This window comes from Sarcophilus harrisii, chromosome 2, assembly GCF_902635505.1.
Source record: "Sarcophilus harrisii chromosome 2, mSarHar1.11, whole genome shotgun sequence".
In the NCBI taxonomy this organism is placed as follows: Eukaryota; Metazoa; Chordata; class Mammalia; order Dasyuromorphia; family Dasyuridae; genus Sarcophilus; species Sarcophilus harrisii.
Genome location: NC_045427.1, coordinates 287,579,310 through 287,601,736, shown reverse-complemented (window position 1 = coordinate 287,601,736; position 22,427 = coordinate 287,579,310). Strand labels below are relative to the sequence as shown.

General features: G+C 31.7%; 1 protein-coding gene across 8 annotated transcripts in view; it reads right to left on the bottom strand.

Moving 5' to 3' along the window:
- EML5 (EMAP like 5) overlaps positions 1-22,427 on the bottom strand; it is a 200,746-nt gene that overhangs the window by 32,448 nt on the left and 145,871 nt on the right. For 4 of the 8 annotated variants that reach the window (XM_031952381.1, XM_031952383.1, XM_031952382.1 and 1 more), the window contains 7 exons: positions 21,291-21,417; positions 19,524-19,538; positions 11,346-11,354; positions 8,050-8,128; positions 7,199-7,328; positions 6,096-6,194; positions 2,784-2,804 (listed from right to left, as the gene is read on the bottom strand). In XM_031952381.1, the coding sequence (XP_031808241.1) occupies positions 2,784-2,804; positions 6,096-6,194; positions 7,199-7,328; positions 8,050-8,128; positions 11,346-11,354; positions 19,524-19,538; positions 21,291-21,417 (480 nt within the window). The remainder of the gene's footprint in view (positions 1-2,783; positions 2,805-6,095; positions 6,195-7,198; positions 7,329-8,049; positions 8,129-11,345; positions 11,355-19,523; positions 19,539-21,290; positions 21,418-22,427) is intronic. The other 4 variants (XM_031952380.1, XM_023501633.2, XM_023501628.2 and 1 more) reach the window with 2 other exon arrangements.

The window sequence follows — 22,427 nt, the reverse complement described above, 5'->3', positions numbered from 1 at the left end:
TTAAATAATGCTGATAAATAGTTAAATGCTGATTTAAAAAGTGTGGCATTGAAAAAAATTGCACAACAAGTATAATATGTATCAAATTGCTTCCCTTTTTAATGGACGGTAGGGGAAGAAGGAAGGGAATCTGGAATTCAACATTAAAAAAAAATTTGGAAAAACTGTACGTGTAATTGGAAAAAAATTTGGAAAAAACTGATTAGCTAAAATTGCTTAGAAAGTGCAAAGTGATATGCAATTATAGTAAACTTTATAATTTAACCAAACCATGAGTCATATCATATCAAATAATTGGTATATTTACTTAGTAATTTTTTTTTATTGAAAAGAGACAAATGATCTTTGATATCAAAGATTTATTTAGTTTAAAATTTTCAACCTCCCAGTTATATAAGGTTATCATAAATTCAGCTTGATCTCTTAAATTTTAATTCTAATATCTTTTGTATGTTAATCTCCAATTTATTCTAAATGGATGTGTGTGTGTTTGTAAATATTTATATGTATATTGTCTCCATTAGACTATGAGTCCTTTGAGAGTGCCCACTACATCCCCAGCACTTAGTGCAGTGTCTAGAACATAGTAGGTACTTAATAAATGTTTACTGAATGAAAAATTGACTAAGCCTATTTGTTCAATTATAAGTTCAGGGAGAAAAAAGGACTATCTTCTAAAGTTTTTTTATTATAAATTTAACAAATCTGAATGCTTTGAAATGCAAACATCCGAAAAGGAGGATTTTTATGTGAAACTGTAAATGTCTGTAATTTGCAAAAATTTTAAAAAAGGACATATTAAATTTAACCTAGTCCTAAATCTTCCCTGATTATCTGTCACCTACTGAACTTCTTTCTACTCCAGTCTGTGTTTTAAAAAGTAATTTCCTGCTCTTTAAAAAAAAAATTTGGAACACTCCTCATCTGCTCTTCTCTTTTCCCCCCACAAATTGTAACAAATTAATATGGTCAAATAAAATAAACACATTGTATATCTCTAACAATTTATGTCTCATTCAGAACCTCTAGACTATTGTCTTTCTGCTGAGATGGGAAGGATGTCATCAATCATGAATTTCATTGATTGTAGTACAAAATTGATTTCCTATACATTTTTGTAGTAACTATGAAAACTGATTTTTGCTCACTCCATTTTGCAACCGTGCAAACAAATCTTTCTGTATTTCTTTGAATTAATTATATTCATCACGTCTCATCACAATAATATTCTACCATATAATATATATCTCCACACCCCCCTCCCATATAATTGTTTGTTTAGCCATTTTCCAATTATGAGCACCTATGTTGATTCCAGTCTTTTGCTAAAATAACGGATCTTTCCTCTGCCTCTGACCTAGTTGAGGTATTAACTAGGTCAAAGGTATGAACAGTTTAGTGACGAACAGTGTATTGACTTTTGGGGAATAGTTGTAAATAGTTCCAGATTTTTCACATAGTGCATTACTGTTCGGGTCTAATCAGTGTTTCCAACAATTATAATTTTTTTCTTTTTTTCATTTCTGTCAGTATGATGGATATGAAGTAGCACTTACTTACCAGTTATTTTAATTGGTATTTCTGTTATTAGTGATCTGAAGGATCAACTGCTTTGTATCCTTCATATATTTTGATCATTTATATTATATATATATTAAAGAATAGAACTACGTCCTTTCTAAATTTTAAACATATTTTAGACAAGAAAAGGTATTTATTTCCATCTAATCAAGATCTAGTCACTTTGGCTCAAAATTAGTATTTTAAAGTGATAAACAGATAATTTGAACTCTGAGAATATGTTCATATGCTTTGTTACTTTATACAATTTTATACTCATACCCATCAATTAATCAATAGAAAAGTAAATTCCATTTTATTTATTCTAAAATTTATCAGATTTCTTTTTTATCCTAAGGATACTTTTGTACTCCCAGACTCTTTGCAACTAATATTTATGTATTTCACTAGTAAATTTCAAGCCTAAAAGTATTCTCTGACAAAATTTGATAAATTTTTGTTTAGTAGTCTACGTTAAGATAATGATCAGCACTCCTCTTTATATGAGTCATCACTGTTTACCTGAGCTATTGTAATAGCTTATTAACTCACTACTTGATTCTAGTATCTAACATCCTTCTGTTCAATTGATCCTCCAATATCTGCCAGATTGATATTCCTGAATCACTGGTCTGACCATGTCACCTAGCTGCTCAAAAAGCTTCAGGGATTCCTTATTGCCTCAAAGATAAAATACAAACTATCTGATATTTAAAGTCCTTCACAGTTTAGCTCTAAACTCTATTTTTAGACTGCTTTCAAATTACTTCCCATTCACAGCTTCTCTATTTTGTGTTCTAACTAAACAGGTCTATTGGCTTATCTCTACTACCCGCCATTCCATTCCATCTTCCAATCCTATTTCTTTGCATAGACTGGAATGCTTTCTTTCCTCAACAGTTTCTTGAAATTCCTTTATTCAAGGGTCTACAGGAGGAAGCCTTTCATGATTATTAATGTTTCACTCCAAAATTACTTTGTTTACTTTGTATATATATTTTGTATTTACTTCTATAAATGTTACTTTGCCTCAGTAGAATGTTAGTTCCTTAAGGGTAAAGTTTTAATTTTGGCCTTGACATCCTCAGTATTTATGTGCTTAGCACATAGTAGGTACTTAATAAGAACTTACTGAATTATTGTTTTATATGAATTTTTTTAGAGGACCACTACTTTAATAACATATTTTAACCTGAAAAATATTAGAATTTAATTTCCCTTACCTGACATGTCTGCTGAGTCTCCTGTAATGGAAAAGCAGCAGAAAAATCATTAGATCATAAATAATACAAATAATAAAAAAAAATTTCAAAAACTATGATTTGCCAACTAATTTTTAGGTCATTTTATAATTCATCAGTACTGGTAGCACTGCTTTAAAAATGAAATAAATATTATTTCAACTTTATCATAGTCGAAAATAAATTAGATAAACTAAATCTGGGAAAAATTTTTCCTTTGTTTATCACAAAAATGCCATAACACAATTCAGCTATTTTCCCAACTTTTTTGACTACATAACTATGTGAACACACAGTATCAATATTTACATATTTATAAAGTGTGTATTTGTACTATTTTACTTATAATTATGCATACTATAAACAAAATTTAAAAGGGATAAGCTACAGATGCCATAATATTCAGTCTTAAAGTTAAGAAAAAACCAATGGAATTTACTGAGAAGTTGTGTGATATGGTTCAGACCTGAGCTTTAAGAAAATACATTTTGGCAACATTGTGTTGAACAGATTGGAAAGTCAAAGACAAGACAAGTGAGAAGTAATGAAGGTATAAACTGGAACCTAACATGAAAGTAGAGGGTGTAGGAATACTCCTCAGGGAGGTTCTGTATTTAGTATAGTGTTATATTTTTGTATATTATTTTTTTGTTTGTATTTATTAGCACAAAAATCTTTTTTTGGTAGAACAGACATATATAAAAGTAAAAATGTGGTTAACTTAACCACAGGCCTAAGCAAAAGAAACACATTAAGGGAAAGTTTCTAGCTAATTAGTTTGACATCTTTAATGTAAACAATCAAAACACAGGAAAACATAAAAGCTGCCATGTCTATTAGATAATTCTTTAGCACTCATAATCAGTACAACCAAAGACAATTCAATTACTTTGAAAATTTTGTTATAGTTGGTAGAACCAACTGGCCAAATGTATAATGAATTAATTCATACTGATCACAAATACAGCTCTGGAGAGACAAAGTGTGGTATGGGGGATAAAAAAGTGTCCTCAACCTGGGTTCAAGTCCTGTCTCCGACTATGTGACATAAAGCAAGTTGCATAATATATCAGTATTATAGTAACCTTTAAAGAGTATGAGTTAATTACAAACTGATTTGCATTGTTGGAGGGAGAATTGTCCCAAGAGTTCCCTCAAATAATGAAATCGCATCAGCCCTGAAATGGCTAAGCTAATCAAACTGATTATATCTGATCATTCTGCTTATCTAGAAATGTTATTTTTTCATTCTTGTATAGTGCCTAAGAAAGACATGAAAATCAAGACAAGAGGTTCAAAATGGTAAAAAAAATCAGAAATGATTTTTCTGAATGAAAATAAGAGTCAGAGAAATGGGATAATGAACAAAATTTCACCAATAAAAAAGGCTACTTGTTGCTGTCAAAATTTAATACCGATTTCTAAATCAGTTCTCTTCCCCCCTTATTTTCAGCTGTCTTTTTCTTATTCCCTTTCACAAATTCTTCCACTTGATTTTAAAGTTGCTGACCTCAAATTGTCTGTTGTTACAAATCTCCCTTCATTATGCAGAAACAGAATGTTTCAAGAAAATATCTTGGATGAAATGTCGTGTAGCATGGATCTGACTCACATGTTGCTGTTCCCAATACTAATATGAGTACTCTACATTTATGTTGAACACTTTTCATATGCTTTCCTTCATTTGTTTATCACAACAATCCTAAGAAGATAGGATATGTCTAAATCTATTAACTAATAGATTAATGCTAAAACATCTCGGTACTATAATTGAATGCAAGTGTAAAATAGCTTAATATTTTAAATCTGTATTTGTGGTCATTTCTTTTTTCTATGCAACTAGAAAGATGAATTCTTAGCCTTTACCATTCCCTTGCTAATAATGATATTTATTTATAAAATTAGATCTTTAAAGTACAAAATTCTTTCAAGATGATATGAGGATAATATATATATGTGTGTGTGTGTGTGTGTGTGTGTGTGTGTATGTGTGTATTCTTAAAAATAGGGGATAAGACAACTATAAAAAGATTTTTTAAAAAATTCAATGGAGTAGTAAACTTTAACAAAACAATAAAATTAGACTTAGAAATCTAAAAACTAGGATATATATGTGTATGTGTGTGTGTATTTCACTTCTAAATGTTTCTAATAGAAAATGCAGTCTTATATTTTAGTAATAAGTTCTCAAAACTGGATCAAGAATTTTACATGTAAAATTGCATTAATAATTAATTGCAAAGGACTTTAAATATTTTTTCCTTTTCCCCCTATTTTGAAGTATCTTTGTGAAAATATTAAGGGATGGGAAGACTCATTTTCTCAATCAGGTCCTCTTCCTTCAGGCTGTAAATGCTATTTTACCTATCAGATATAAGATTTGGGTAACAATAAAAAGTGTTACGTAAAAACTGAAATTCTTTGAAATTTCAGGTGATTCATGAGTTCCTAATTTGTTGTTTTTATAGTTCTGTTCTTCAAGCTTAGATCCATAAGATTTGAATTAGTTTTCATCATATGTACTATTTATGGGAATAGTAAATTTAGGAGGTTGTACTAAATTGTAGTGAGTCTTGTCACTGGCAGATTTTAGCAGAATTACCTAGGGGTCTCTGTAAGTAACTTGGAACCAGAGCAGAGAAGCAGACCTTCTATGAGAAGCTCCCTTTAGAACTGTCCTAAGAATAAGGCCTATTTCGGAATGTCCAAGCAAAGATGTTTCCAGGGACCAGACAACTACACAGGACATCTGAGACTCAAGGTAAAATGTGGTAAGTGAACATTGGGAGTGAGTTACTAGGTTGCAAGGAAATTTGCTATCATTTAATAATGACACTCATTATATTGCTCTGGCTTTTTTTGATCATTTGTTTCCTGGTGTTTATGTTAATTGAATTTTCTTGGTAACTTTGGTGATATATATATATATCTATATAAAACATAATATAATATAATATAAATCTCCCTTCTCAATTACTACATTTGAGTCCTCCAAGTGGTTTAAACTGTAATCTGACTTATTTTACCTACAAATTAAGAAATTCAAGAGTTGGAATGAATAAATGAACTGCCTAGACAACAAAGTTGAAATAGCAGGGTCCAGGTCTCAAATCCATGACAATGGTTAGCTTTTCCCCCCAATATTTTTTAATGGGTATAGTCATAACTTGAACAAACAAAAAAACAAAGCAGAGTATAGTAATATACATAAGTCCTAATATTTTTTTCCATAAAAATATCATTTAAACCTAACATTTTCTATTTATATATTAGTTTCTTTTAAAAAAAACATACCTACTTGGCCAGTTGCCACTACGTTGATAAATTTGGGGTGCTGATTTACAGTAAGGCATAGAATGTCATCATTATGTTCCTGATAAAAACTCTGAAAGCCTAAAATTAAGAACATATGTTAATTCACTATTTGCTACTGCAATGTTTTAAAAATGAGATTTTTGAAAAACTTAAGTAAAAAAGTAAAATATTGCTTACTCTAAATTAATGGTGTTGAACTCAAAAAAAAAAAAAAATGAATCCTTGCAGACAGGATACAGAAAGCCACAAATTAACATTATTTATGTTGAATTCTACTTATTTTGTTAAACAATTTCCAAATACATTTTAATCTTGTTTAGGCAATTCTGGGGAGTTTTGAGGATGCAAGTGGCCCACTTCCCTAAGTTTGACACCTCTGTTTAGAGTATGTCTAGGTTGCAGGAATAAATTTAAATGCTTTCATAATTTTCTTCCTGTTTCATAGTAAAAAAAAAAAAAATAGTGGGAAAGCTAAGAAATATCTGAATAAATACTTCACTAATATATTTGATCTTTTTTCAATGATGGTTTGAATAACTTTAAATAATGATAATAATGGCATTTACATAGCACTTACAAAGTGCTTTACAAATATCTAATTTAATCTCTGACAATTCCCCCAAAAGCTAGATAGGTATTCAACAAGCTATTATTTCTTTGATCTTTTTTACAGCTTGACCTTCTCCTTAGATTTTTGGCTGGCTGTTGGATCCTGGTCTGCAAAATTTCATCCTACACATTTTTTTTTTTGATTATTCACTTGCCTGAGCAACTGTTTATATTTTCATAACAGGTTAACAGAGAAGTACAGTTGTAGTGTATTGTAGTAGGTACAAGTGAATTAATATTATAATAAAGCTTCCATTTTAACAGAGTTGTCACTAGGAAAAGTGTAATAAAAGGAAGATAGTATGGTCATTCTAAGAGAATCATCAATTGAATAATAATGAAAAAATTCTGCTAATTTTAATAGCTTCATTCATCTTAAAGAGTTATTATTACTGTGTGAGGTTTCCTTAATACTCAAATACAGTGTTTTTGCAATGCAATTTAAATTAAAAAAGGGATATAGATTTCCCAACCTGTTGCCACATTGTGCAAGATCCCAACAGATGCAGTGTGGTAAATTATATCATTGCCATCATTCAAATAGTGAACATTGTTCCTGCAATCTTTGCCTCGATAGCCAAAAACAAGTTCCAACACGAGATCCTATCAAGAATAAAGATACAACAATAATGAATTTAAAAATCTTTAAGATACTTTCCCCAAAGCTTTGCTCTATAGATAATATTGACATAATTCATAAAGTTGTGTTGTATATTCTAAGACCAAATCATAAAATTAGACTGATGCCTAATTTCTAATTCTAGGCATAATTCTCCAATAGTTTTTTTTTTTCTATCATTTAAAGTTACTTTTTCCAGAGATTCTTTTCAATGCTTACTGCATTGTATGTACTTAATAAACACAAAATTATAAAACAGAATACAGAAAAGGTATCCTCTTAAACAAAGAGTTTTGATTTTTTCTTTAAAAAATCTGACAATCAAATCGGAAAAAAAGAATGTTTGTGATATGTATTCTAAATTTTTTTATTATTGTTAAACATTTTACTATTATTAATGACAAAGTATTATGTGCATCTAAGTCAAAATTATTACTGATATAAGTACTTAAATCTTTCAGCTAATTGATAAGTTAAATCTAATAATTATAAAATTTAAATCCAAAGTAATTAATTTGTGACTTCATGAGGAATGTATCATAATACAAATGCTAGATTGGAGTCTAAAAATCCTTTAGAATTTTATCCAAACAGAGATTCTGTTCAGTGAATGGGACTAATGCACACTAAAAAAAAGAACATAAAACTCAGTTTTGATTAATATTAAAGCAGGTCAAAATTACTATCAAATGGAATTTTCCTTACCTCAATAGGTCTCTTTTTTTTGCCAACATTATTTGTCTGAAGTTTTTCAGGCTGGGGTAATGCCCTACTAACTGGTGGTCTGAAATAGAGAACTGTGAATAAGAAAAGGCCATCTGTCACCCATTCTGTTTTTTAAAAAAAAACTTCTAATCTATCATCTGAAAAGGAAAAGCTGTTAAACTATACTCATTGTCTTAACAGTAAAACCTTTATGAACACTGAGAAGCAGTGAGGATGAGTTCCAGCTCTGGTAACTCACTAGCTATGAAATTATAGGCAAATCATAACTTGAGACTCAGTTTCTTCACTGTAAAAGAAATAATAATGTTTGCATTATTTACCTCTGAGAACTGTCTTGAAGAAAGTCACTTGCAAACTGTAAAACACTAAATAGTAATCTAAAACTGTTATCAATACACAATAATATATAGTTGTTTCTTAAAAGAATTTTTTCAATATGTTTTAATTTCTACATTTTTCATAAATTAAAGCATATTATTCTTGGCCTTTATATCCCTAATATTAAAGTGAGTGGGAATTATCATCTATAGCTTAAGAACTGTAACTTCCCTGAGGATAGGATTATATCTAGTACATTCTGGTTTTTAAAGTTAATATAGAAAATTAGTAGTCTAAAACAATAAAGAGTAAGAAAAAGCCATATATAAATCACTCTACTGTAACAATGTTTCTTTATCTACATTGCATCACAATGCAATTACTTACTAAATTTATATAGCATAAGTCATTAAGGATTTAAAAGCATTTACTAGGTTTTTAAAAACTAATTATTCTTCATAAAATCCCTTTGAGGTATATAAGAATCAGGTATCCCCAATAATATAAATGGAGAAAGAAATTAAGTAGTTCAAGTGATTTGTAGGTGACAGATAATCAGGGAAGATTTAGGACTAGGTTAAATTTAATAAATCCTTTTAAAAAAATTCTGCATATCACAGACATTTAGAGTTTCACATAAAATCCTCCTTTTCTGATATTTGCATTTTGAAGCATTCATATTTGTTAAATTTATAATAAACTAGGAGTAGAAGTTTAGAGAATTTTTGGCTCAAAGCAATGTTTTTTGTTTTCCTGTGATATGCTGTAAGTGCATAGTAGGAGGGACACATATAAAAAGTATGGGAAAAAATTAATGTAAATGTTGTAAATGTTGCTAGTTAATCCACATAGTTTTCTGTGTGTCTCCAATGCCAAATGATAGTCAGGAACGATAATAAAATAACTAATAGAAGGTGAGAAAATAAATGTTATTAAACTCTTAGGTGCAGCAGCTAAAATTATTAAATTCACTAGGCACAGATAATCTAGTGGGAAGGGCATATATGAAAGAGCTTGTTGGTATTCTCAGATTCATTTTTCTCACTTTCTGACCACAAGCCTGCTTTTTAAAATTATATAAACGAACCCTCTTTAACAAGGGCTTTTTACCATCTTGCATGCTTTAATTTTTCTCCAGAATATAATCTTTACTCAGGAATTCCTTTCAAATAAGTAAATAGCTAATTCCTAACACTTCAAAATTTGAATAAAAACTATCTAAATATATTTTCATGCTTTATAAAGCAGCAAAGAGCTTTTTTGTAATTGTTTCTCCCTATCACTAACCAATAAATTCTCATCTCATTTCTTCTACTCCTCTATTAATAATAGATTTCTAATTTTTCTCTTCTTAATCTTTACAAACTTGAATTCCAGTTTGTATTATGAATCAATTTTAACACACTATAATTAAAATAAAGATTTCCTTGTTTTAAAAATGCCTATTTGATAATGAGCCAAATGTATAGATTCATTAATTCTACACATGCCATTATTTAGGAACTTTAGACTGTAAGAGAAGAGGGACTAAATGATTTACTGAGTAGCCAAAATTAATTTTATTGTATTCTTGTTAGAATATAAAATAGCACAAAATCTGATAGATCCAAGCTATCTTGGATGCTAAAGAAAGGAGGTTACCAGAAAGTACTCATATGACACTTATAAATCATATAATAAGAGAACCAATGCATGGACTCTATATTAAAAATATTTAAAAGAGTTCATTTTCATTTAAATTCACTGCAGAAAACTATATTACAATAGAACCAGGAAGAAGGCATATAACATAAATTAACATTATCCAGGATGTTGAAGGCGTATGGTCATGCAACAGGTCTCCCACTGCACTAACTTCCAAACCTATTGCTTTGCAAAGACACTGGTATCAAAAGTAGAAGTTGGCAAGGGGTAGGATCTCTTTGCTATTCTTTAAATATCCATGAATGAAAAAGAATTAACGAACTATGTTAAACTTAAAATATTCCTTACTGGAAAAGTTATATGTTTGCCATAGAATATAAGGCCAAGAAGAGTTATTGTTTTTATCACTTCTTTTAATTTTAACAGGACAATTAAATTTCCTTCAGTTTTACTATCTAATATCTCTTTTCTTTTTAATTATAAGAAGTGATTATAAATTAGAAACTTGTTTTTAGTAATCTTCCATTTGATGCAAAGTTTTTTCCTAAAATAAAATAGCTTAAATATTGTTTGAAGAAATCAAGAAAGACAAATACATATATATATATACACACACAAATTTAGATATAATAAAAATTAAATGATTAACTCCATAAATTTTGGACTTGTCTTTCTCTGAAATATCTCCAAAAATTATTTTAAATAAATTCAAGGAGTGACAATTTTAGCCAACATTAATAAACAAATAGCAACTGGCAGAGTAGCACATAAAAATTAATCTTAAATAATTTTTGGAAAAGAATGGATTGTAACCAAACTTAAAAAAAAACTAAATATCACTTTACTTTAAAAATGAAAAACATTTTAATCTAAAAATGTAAATAGCTAATATCTTTTGTTTATTTAAAAGCTAGGATCATGTAAATTTCTCCAATCAGCTTACATGTTTAGTCACTGAAAAGAAGCACACTACAGAAGTTTAATGGTATTCAATTTTTAGCCTCTTCCAGAGATTAGCAATGATTCGCCCAATGGAATTGTTTGTATAAAGATGATATCTGTCAGGCAAGTACTAGATTAAAATATTACTACAGATACCTTTTACTAAAAAGCAAAAATACTAAATATCATAGTAAAAATTTAATAAATAAGAAACTTTTCAGTAAAACTCTAACTCTAAAAGTAGACAAAATATAAAACAAAATGTAAAAATTTGAAGACATGTGGAGGTATATTCAATAACAACTTATTTAAATGAAAAATAATGAAATATTAAATGAGGAATTGTGAATATAGCAAATCAGAAGGATTACCTGGAACCCCTTTCCAGCAGCAAGTAAAAAAAAGAAAAAGATTACAAGTTTATATATTAGCTATTTGTAAAATGTTTTTATTTTATATTAACAAATGGATCCCTACCTTTCGACCTTTAGATTATGCCTCTATATTAAGTTCTTCCATTAATGGTGATGGAAGTTTAAAAAAGGAGGAAAGAATGAAAATACAGGATTACAAATTTCAAACTGAAAGGGCCCTAGGAGAATAGTTAGTTCCTCAAGTTACAGATGAAGGAACTAAGAAAGGCCCAGGGAAATAAACTATCCTGCCTAACTGGTCAGTAGCAGAGACAGCATTCAAACCCAGGTCCTTTGACTCTGAATTTAGTATTCTTTCTAGTATACCAAATAGTCTCTGAAAACTTGTGTGGTGAAATAAGTTCATCACTCTCATTTTTCCTGCTTTATACATTACTTCAACTCTAAATGAAATTTCAAAAGCATGCTTGAGCTAAAAGGCTTATTTCTTTAACTCCAATGTACTCAAGAGATGCTATATGCCTGTGAAACCTGAATAACATAATTTCAAAGGAGCTAAAATTATAAATAATCCCAAAATGTATGTAGTGGACATTAAGTAGGCTAAAGTGTTAATATGATGACTTGTATGTAAAAAGTGGCATTAGAGCCTTTTTGGGGGATTGATATGACTGGAGATGGAAATAAAGTAATAAAGATGGACAAAGTATCACGATACTAAAAGAATATGAGAAATGTTTCTAGTATGTGAGGTTAATCCTTTATGAAGAAATTATGGGTCAACTGAGTGCGCTAACTACTCAGGATAAGAGGATGTGGAAAGTTGTAATTGTGCTGATAACCAATAAAATTCACACTCCTCAAAAGTAGCAAAACATTCAGTTTCCAGCTTTTGTCCTGTGGTTGTGCTTTCCCAACTGTAATTTCAGACCTTGGCCATCTTTCTGTTGTGCCGTGTCCTGAGATTATGCTTTTCTGGGGAGACCCAGACTAACTGCTATACCTATGCCATGTCATACATAAATATCTTCCTGCAAACCCCTTCTATACCTCTGGCTTTGAGAACAATAACTAAGTAACATTATTACTACTGGAAAGGAAATATCCTGTCTCCATAGGTAACCTACTCTACCTGTTGCTGCCTCAGAGCCAGCCTCCTTAGATAAGACTACCCAGGATTTCAATGTACTAGTGCCCTGTGTCTTCCCATCTCCTGCTTAGGGCCACACCAGGCATCTTCCTCCTGCCTCAAAGCAATCACTTCCATTAATTTCAGCCCAAGGTTATCTTTCATCCCCTGTTGCCAGCTCAAAGTCCCAACTGGGATGAGGAAAACCTTCACTGAAAAAGAAAATAAATGCTTCTTTAGACTTTAGGACTTCCAAATCCTGTTGTGTCTGTCTATTGAGGATACAGGAGTGGTGTCCACCACTCAATGATAAATGTTTATATTCCCGGTCATATGCTGCACATTCCAGTCACCTTGAATTCCTGTAGATCGTTATCCAAACTCCATTCCACACTCCCTCCTTCTCAATTCCTCATTTTCATCCCTCTTAATCCTCTCATCCCATAATTTCGTTCCAGTAATCCAGCCCTTCCATTGTGCCCCTCCCTTCAACTTTAACCTATTCTTCCATCTACTAGCTCTTACTGAAACCTGGCTTTCCTCTGATGAATAGCCTTCCTGGCCACACTTACAATAAATATTGATCATTGTCTCCTGCTTGATAATCTCTTCTCTCTAGATTTTTTGGGACACCACTGTCTCCTACTTCTCCTACCTATCTAACTCTTTTTTTTTTTTTTTTTTTGGCCTGGATCCTAGATGTTCCTCCAACTCATCTTTAACAGTAGGTATACTCAGGGTTCTGTCTTGGGCCCTCTCATCTCTTTCTGCTACTTACCTTGATGATCTCATCAGTTCTCATGGATTTAAGTAATCTCTCTAAACTGATGATTCTCAAATCTATCTTTCCTGCCCTAATCTCTCTTCTGACCTCTAGTCTCACATCTACAACAGCTTTTCAGATACCTCAAATGGGATAGCCAGTACACACCTGAAACTGTCCACAAAAGAATTCATTATCTTTCCCTCAACTACCCAACTTTCTAATGACTGTAGAGGGTACCACCACCCTCCTAATCTCTTAGGCTCACAGCCTAGGAGTCACCCTGGATTCCTCTCCATTTCTCCCATATCCCATCTGTTGCCAAGGCCTGCCAAATTTTCAACACTCTGGTAATAGCCTGTGACCGTACATCTTGTTTACAGCAATAGATGGAACTGGACCTGTGTATCTTCCCACCCTAATCCATTCTCCAGCCACTAAGGAAAATTTCCCTAAAATTGAGGTCTGATCATGTCACACACACCTATGTCCCCACTCAATAAATTCCAAGATTTCCAATGACTTCCAGAAGTAAATGCAAAATGATGTTTAGCATTTAAGGCCCTTTATAACCTAGCAAACTCCTACCTTTCCAGTTCCCTAATACCTTACATTCCTTTATACAATGCTCTTTCTTTTTTTTGTTTTTGTTTTTTTTTAATTTATTTAATAGCCTTTTATTTACAGTTATATGTATGGGTAACTTTACAGCATTAACAATTGCCAAACCTCTTGTTCCAATTTTTTACCTCTTACCCTCCCACCCTCTCCCCCAGATGGCAGGATGACCAGTAGATGTTAAATATATTTAAATATAAAATTAGATACACAATAAGTATACATGACCAAACCGTTATTTTGCTGTACAAAAAGAATCAGACTCTGAAATATTGTATGATTAGCTTGTGAAGGAAATAAAAAATGCAGGTGGGCATAAATATATACAAGGCTCTTTCATACAGTGACACTAGCATCCTGATAGTCCCAAGAACAAGACACTCCATCTATCAGCTCTGGGCATTTTCTCTGGTTGTTCCTACACCTGGAACATTCTCCCTTCTTTGCTCCAACTACTGACCTCCCTGGCTTCTTTTAAGTCCCAACTAAAATTTCACCCTCCACACGATACCTTTTCCTAATACTTCTCAATTCTATTGCTTTTTTGTCTTTTAATTACTTTCTAGTTATCATATACATAACTTGATTGTATATATTTTTGTATGTTGTCTCCTTTGTTAAATCATAAGGTTTTTCATGGCAGAGATTATCTTCTGCTTTTTATTTCCAGTGTTTAGCAGAGTTCTCATTGTGACTTCCCTGACCAATATGTCTTCCCTGAACATCACTTTCCTATATATGTAATCTTCCCCTATTTGCTTAGTATGATAACTTGACTATAAACAAATAACCACAAGGCTATTCAAAACAGAAGTTCTAAAACTTCCTAAAGGAAATTAGGAATCATCTCTGACAGAAAATTCTAAAACACTAGTTTAACTCTTTTATTTTTTTTCTTTAATCACCGGTTCAGCAAGGGAAAGACAAAATCATTCAGAAAAAACAATGAATTTGACAAGTACCAGTAAAAGCATACAATATTTTAATTTATATAGAGAGAGTTTTCAAATCAGTCACTGAACTTGGTTTTTGTTTTTATTACCTATTACCTGGGTGACAGTGAGTCAATTACTTCTTCTCAAACCTTTAAAATGAATGATTTTGTCTTGGTAATCTGGAACATTTCCTTTCTGATCTAAATCTATGATCCAATAATGATGCAATCTTACAATTTTATAAGACAGTTCCATTTTTCATTTTTTATATTTACCTGGTTGATTAGGGAAAACTGCCTAATCTGATGAGTTTCCAAATCAGTATTTGAGAACCTGCATCTTTGGTAGAAGGGGGTTCTTTACACAGAACAAAACATACACCCTAACCCTGCTGGTAGAAACATGTCAGTTTTTTTTTAATGCTTCAAGACCAAAATCATGACTATTCATAATATGGTTTCCAAAAGCAGTTCATTTTGGATTAACTTCTATGAGATGCACTTTAGTTTGCCATTATGCCTCTTAAAATGAGGCACCCAAATCTACTGAAATGTATCAATATTCTTTGACAGACACAGAATACAAGTCTAAATTTTTCTACTGAGAAAACTTACATATTACATTATCTACACTAACAACACTCAATCTTAGCCCATTCTAAATTAACTACCCTCCAAGCACGTTTCAGTCATTTATATTTGAGCAACTGAATCTAAATCCAGAAACTTTCATTACTGCTAATGCATTCTATCTTTTTTTTTTTTTTTTTTTGCATAGAATTTCAACCTATAGTTGTTTGTCTAGTGTTCTGGGCTACCTGTTCTAAGAGGAATCACCTCTCCATCATTTGCCATAGCTAAGGATTTCTAGAGATTCAGTTTAAAGAATATGGAAGATGGGGGAGAGAGGAAAAGAGTAAGGCAGGGAAGAAGAATAAGAAGCAGAAAGAAAGAATACCAAGAACGATAGAATGCTAAAACTTGATCCTGAAGTCTCCCCCCAACCTTGCAAAGAAAAAAATAGTTTCTCTTTCACTTTTTCTTTTCTTGTTTTCATTGAGTTTACCATATTTTGAGGTTATTATATTTGGGTAGTACAAAGGAGAAAGGGGGGGAGCAAGCAGTCTTCCAGGGTTGCTTATCTAACTTCTCAGGATTCTATTCCCTCTAGAAATCCCTGTCAATGAACGGAAATCAATAGAGTGTGGCTTGTCCATTGATTATCCCTCTCTCTTGATGTGACTAGCCCACTTTTCTTGGTCCACACATTTCTGTGATGACATTCTTTTTATCAATATAGCTGAACAAGTTTTCATAATATGTTCGGCTATCCATAGCCAGCATGTTTCTCTCTCCTGTTGTTTGGGTGATCCTCAACTTCAGTTCTTTGGAAACTAAAAGATGTGACTTTATTTCAGAAAGAACCACAATTTTCCAAAAGCAATATAACCCAGTTTAACCCAGTTTCTTTCTCTTGAAGAAAGATGTACTAATAGACATATTCAATTGTAATAATTCAATATTGTAACAATATTCAATTGTATATTACAATTACCTGTTTTTGTATTGTATTATATAAGATAGGCAATTTTATCTTTTGCATTAATATTATTACAAAAAAGCATTCATTCTCTCATTGCCGCAACCGAAAATCAGCCCAATTCGGCCTCCACCCATGACTACCTTCGGCCATAGAAGGCCCTACCCCTGCCTCAGCACTACTCCACTCTAGCACCATAGTTGTTGCCGAAGGAGGATACCTCTCTTTCCAATGTGGGCACCGTAAGATCATTTCTAGTTTTCATCTTTTTTTTCCCTTCCATTTTTATCCTTAAATGCTATTGGGAAAATTTTCCTTAGTTGGACCTTTCACTAAGTTTCTTCTTGGAATGATTTTGATAGCAATAATCTTCCTCTGTAACAGTTTACACACAGGCTCATATTTCAGACCATTACTATCTTGGACCGCCATATGCCTTCTGGACTAAAAACAGAACTGGAAACTTGGTAGAGGAAGTGCTGCCACTTCCAGGGCTTTTGATCTTGCCTGTGCAACAAACTGTGGTAGCTGGGGTTTTTTTCTTGTTTGTGTGTTGGTGATAGAGAAAAAGATAAAATGATACCTGCACTTCCAGGGTTGAACCATAACTTGTGGTTTGGTGGATACTACTATTTCCAAGGGCCTTCAGAGCCTTGGGCTCTCTCCATGATCTGAGGGGTAGTGGTGATAATACTTTGACCAGACTGGCACACACAACCTTTTGTCTCTCTTTCCTAGCAGATTATCTTGCAGATTTTTCTATCCAACAAACTAAAGTTAATGAACTTCTACCACTTAAGGTCATTGGGATTATTGCTCCATAATTCCTAGGAGGTTGAGAAATTGTGCTGGTTGTTTTTCAGTGTGTGTGTGTGTGTGTGTGTGTGTGCGCGCGCGTGCATGTGTTTATGTGTATATGCATCTAAATGAAGCTTATGCTAAAAGGTTACCATTAGTGGATTCAATGGAATTGTGGTTCTTTTAATGACTCCAAAGATGAGAATAGAACTAAGTTTCACTTATCTGCTCTAAGGTTTGCTATATGCTCAGATTCTATATTTCATATAGAAGGTTAAATAAGCATAAAAATCTCACATTGCAAATGACCTTGCAAATCTCCAAGCCTGGGCCCTCTCATCAAAACAGTTCATCCCACAAGACTACACCAGCTAAACAATTTGTTCCCACCAATTCACACACATTACACCAAGGTGTTGATACTCTCACAAGAAAATATAATCTCAACCCCAAAGATTTCTCTCTCTGTAGTTAATTGAAGTGATCAAGAAACTTCCCTTAATGAGGCATCAATTGCTGCTTTCATATTATTAAGAAGAATGACAATGCTCTCAAAGTCTCATGCCCTTCCCTAGACAGCAAGTAGTCCAATAATACGTCAGTTCTTTATGACTGTTAAAATTCTCATAATTTCTTTTAAATGATCAAAATAATTTTAGCAGGTCCTAACAGACTGCCTACTCTGCTGACTGGATAATAATCTATGTAGTAGGAGATAAGAAATGAATAAAAATACTGACTACAACTTAAATTAGAATATGAGAAATGCCTATCAATCAAAAAGAGAAATAAAAAAATGAGGAAAGGGAAATCCTATGTAGATAAATCAAGGGAGAATTTGTAAGTCAAGATCTGAACTGACTATTGAAAGAAGAGAAGAATTTTAACAGATGGAAATGTAATGGGAAACCTTTGGATAATAGTGAAGGATTAGGTGAGGCTAAAGTATGTGTATTTAGGTAAGCAATAAAGAGGCAAAAGAAGCAGAACAAAATCAGGAAATACCTAACAATGTAATTTGACCAGAACAGAGCTTGTAAAGAAAAACAGCATGAAATAAATTTGGAAAGACAGGCTGGAGTCAGATTTTTGGAAGGTTTTAAACATTCTTGGTGGTGTGCTGAACTAAGAGTCAAGAAAATTTCAGTTTAAATCTAAGACAAGTATTGGGGGGGGGAGGGCATGTTATTTGATATTCCTCAGCCTTATTTTTTTTTGCATAAGTAAAATGGGAATACAAATAGGATTTTCTCACAGTATTGTGAGGATCAAAAGTTAACTTGTATATGTTATTTATAAACATTAAAGTGCCATATAAATACTAGTTATTGTTATTATTTGTGATGGTAATAGCAGGAATAAGGAGAGTAAGACTAGTATGGTGGCATCCCATTGCATTGTTGGACATCTTTGTTAAAACGTCTTTGCTTAGAGTAAAGTAAAATCTTTCCCATATAACTCCAACTCTATTACCTTCTTCTGGAGTAAACTGAAATGCAGTCCAAAATGAATCTCTGCTATATTGACTAGGAATTAAATAAAGCTAACTGGAATGAGAAGAATAATTTTACTAGAATGAATAGTCCTTCACTGACAAGTGATTTTGGTTGATAAAAGCTTAATATTTGAGATTCTCTAAAATATGAAAATTAAGCATTTTGTTAAATAAGTTTAACAAACATTTTTATGAAAAAAGCTGTTCATACTAGCTATGCCCAGAAAAAGAACTCTGGGAGATGACTAAAAACCATTACATTGAATTCCCAATCCCTATATTTATGCACACCTGCATTTTTGATTTCCTTCACAAGCTAATTGTACAATATTTCAGAGTCTGATTCTTTTTGTACAGCGAAATAACGTTTTGGTCATGTATATTTATTGTGTATCTAAGTTATATTTTAATATATTTAACATCTACTGGTCATCCTGCCATCTAGGGGAGGGGGTGGGGGGGTAAGAGGTGAAAAAATTGGAACAAGAGGTTTGGCAATTGTTAATGCTGTAAAGTTACCCATGCATATATCCTGTAAATAAAAGGCTATTAAATAAAAAAAAAAATGAATAAATACCACTTAAGTGCTCTCTCTGTTAAAAAAAAAAAAAGAAAAAAGCTGTTCATAAACCAAATCACTCTAATTATCGCAACCACTTTTCTATATATAACCCTAATCATTTTTTTCTTACTCAAGTCTATCAATTTTTTTCCCTAACTAGTTATGTAAAATTAAACCTATTAACTGAACACTCTTTTACATCAGATCAGCATCTGTTTTGAGTCAAAGGAAATTGCAAATAGAAAACAAAGGGCAGACATTTTCAAAATATACCACACATTTTTATAAAAGAAAAATAAAGAGAATTTATGAGTAATATTTCCTACTGACACTTACCTGACTACTCCTTGCCTTTAGAAAGCACAAAGAGAAAAAAAGAAAAGAAAAAAAGAAAATTGAGTCACTATGAAAACCATATGAATTAAAGAAACAAAGGCAAGATTTCAGTAGAAATCTAAGAATAACAATGTGTTAAAGGACAGATCAATTCCCCAAGAGCCTCCACAGCTGTGGATCATAACATCTGAAGGAGTTGCAAGGCAGCCTTTGCTGACACAGGTGTTACAGACTGGGAACTAGATAAATTGGAGGCAGAGGGAAGAGGAGAGAGGTCAGACAATGCAATTGCCTCTCAGTCTCCTTGTATCATCCTCTCACAAGAGGAGATACATTCTGGGTTGGATCTCCAGCAGCCACTGTCAGATGGCTTCCATGTATTCCAACAACAAAGAGAGATAAGCTAAGATTAATGCATTTGGCTCCTTGTCATTGAAAAAAAAAACAATATTTCCAAAACCTGAATTTAATTTCTTCAAATTGTTACAAACTATAAGATACTGATACATATAAAAAACATTAGACTTTAGTATAAACAAAAACTATGAAAAGCATAACAGATAAATACAAATGAATTACATACACAAATAATAACAATTAACATTTACATAATATATTATACGCAGGCATTTTACTGAGCATTCCACAATTATATATCTTATTTGGTACTCACAACACCCCCTAGGTCATAGATAATATTATTATCTCTATTTTATAGCTGAGAAAACAGAGGCAAACAGAAGTTACATACTACATACTAGGGTTACATAGTGACCAAGGACATATCTAAATTCAGGCTTTCCTGACTTGAAGACCACAACTCAATCCACTGGATCATCTATTCTCCCTGACTTTTATATCTACTGTGTAAGAGTCATACTACTTAACTTTTGGAAGATTCATCACCTGATTGTCTTCTGTGTGGTATTTTTTTTTTTTTTTTTTTTTTTTGGCAGAGGTTAGAGGTAGACATACGGGTTGGAGTGGGAACTGGTGAGAGAAGATTCTTCTCCCATTCATTCAAGTGAATTCAAGTCCACTCTTGATTGGACTCAATATTCAAGCTGACCAAAAAATTGAAGGATCCTTTAAGTAAATTATATGTAACTCAATATTAGCTAATAAAAAAATTAAGTTCACTGATTTTCTTACTTACCTAGAGGTTAGATTTAATTTTTTCTCTTTTGTTAAATTCACTAAGGGCAAATTCAATCATATGTCTAATAATGTATTAGGAGCAATAACTCTTTACTGCGTATTTTTCTAAAATGAAGACAATAAACTTGTTTCATTCTTAATTTTGTTCAATCAATTCAAATCCAGACCAATAATAGTTCAGAGTACTGGACAATACTTCAGTATACTTCTTACATAAATTAGTATTGTTCTTCCTAAAGAATATATACTGTTTTTGACATACATGTAAAGAATTGACTCATTTTTATTTCATTACATATTTCCAAGTTATAGTTTAAAATGTTAACATTCATTTTAGAAAAAACACTTTTGAGTTTCAAATTCTCTCCCTCCCTCATTCTTTCCTCTTTGAAAAAGCAAAAAATTTGATATAAATTTTACATATGAAATCATATAAAACATAATTCCACATTAGAAATCATATAAAACATAATTCCACATTAGTCATGTTGCATAATACAACAAACAAAAAACTCAAGAAAAATAGTCAAAAACGCTTTGATATACATTGTCTCTTAAAAAATAAATTCAAATTCTGACATTTTTTGGTATGCAACTCTAAACAGTTACCTTTCATCCATTGTAGGTTCTTTTTGCTGTAAATGAGGCTTGATTCCAAACATTGGCCGGATATTTGTTGATAAGGCTCTGATGGTGTAAGTAATCTCATTCTCCCTCATAACATCACTATCATATCCTATCACAAAATTGTAAGAATTACTATTCTCTTAAAAATAAAAGACTGGAGTGACTGCTATGGTAATTTCATAAACTTGTTAAAATACAAAAACTAATCCTTCCTCCCTTCTCCCCCCTTAATGTCTTTTACTACAAAGTCAAAAAGACTGCCTTCAAATGTACTAGATTTGGAACCGCCCCCCCCAACCACCTTATTAAGTAGATTTCCCTACTGGGAGAAAGAAGGTCTTTGAGAGTCATTTTTGGATAAGTTAGAAGCACTTTCTTGAATTCTACACAAAAAAAAGGAATTAAAGCAGTATCTCCATAATTATGCCCAGAAGGTTGTGTGGCTTAATGTCTTTTACTACAAAGTCAAAAAGACTGCCTTCAAATGTACTAGATTTGGAACCGTGAGCTTCTTGTGCACCAGGCAACTAAGTCACAGAAAATTTGCTAGTCACATTAGTGGAGAGGATTTCCATCTTTGGTTTTACAGATCCAGGACACCAAAAATACATTTTCCTTTTTAAATTCTGAATTTGTGTTATCAACAATTTAAATTCTTTCAAAAGCTTGATAAAAAGTGTCAAAGGGCTTGAGAACCAAGAATTTGATTTAACACATAGTATACATGCCACAATGGTGTAAAGATATTACTACATCCACACATTAACTAATATTAATTAACTAAATTAAAATTAACAAAATACATTTATAACCAACATATTTATCAAACTATTATTAGGTAGAATAACAGATAACTTTGTTCTGATTTAAAATGTAATAGCCCTAAAATTTTAGATGAGATGAATTTTAGTAAAATTCATCAATACTTGTTAAGCTACTTATTTACTTTTTTTACTTCAGATTATAGAAAATTCAATTTCAACATTTTCAAAAGGATAAATAATGCTAAAAATAAAATCCCCTACCTTATTAATTTCTATTGATATTTTATTAGGTATTAAAATTTTATTTCATAAGTTATTGTAAAATTGCCTTTAGAAGTAAACCCATAATTTCTAA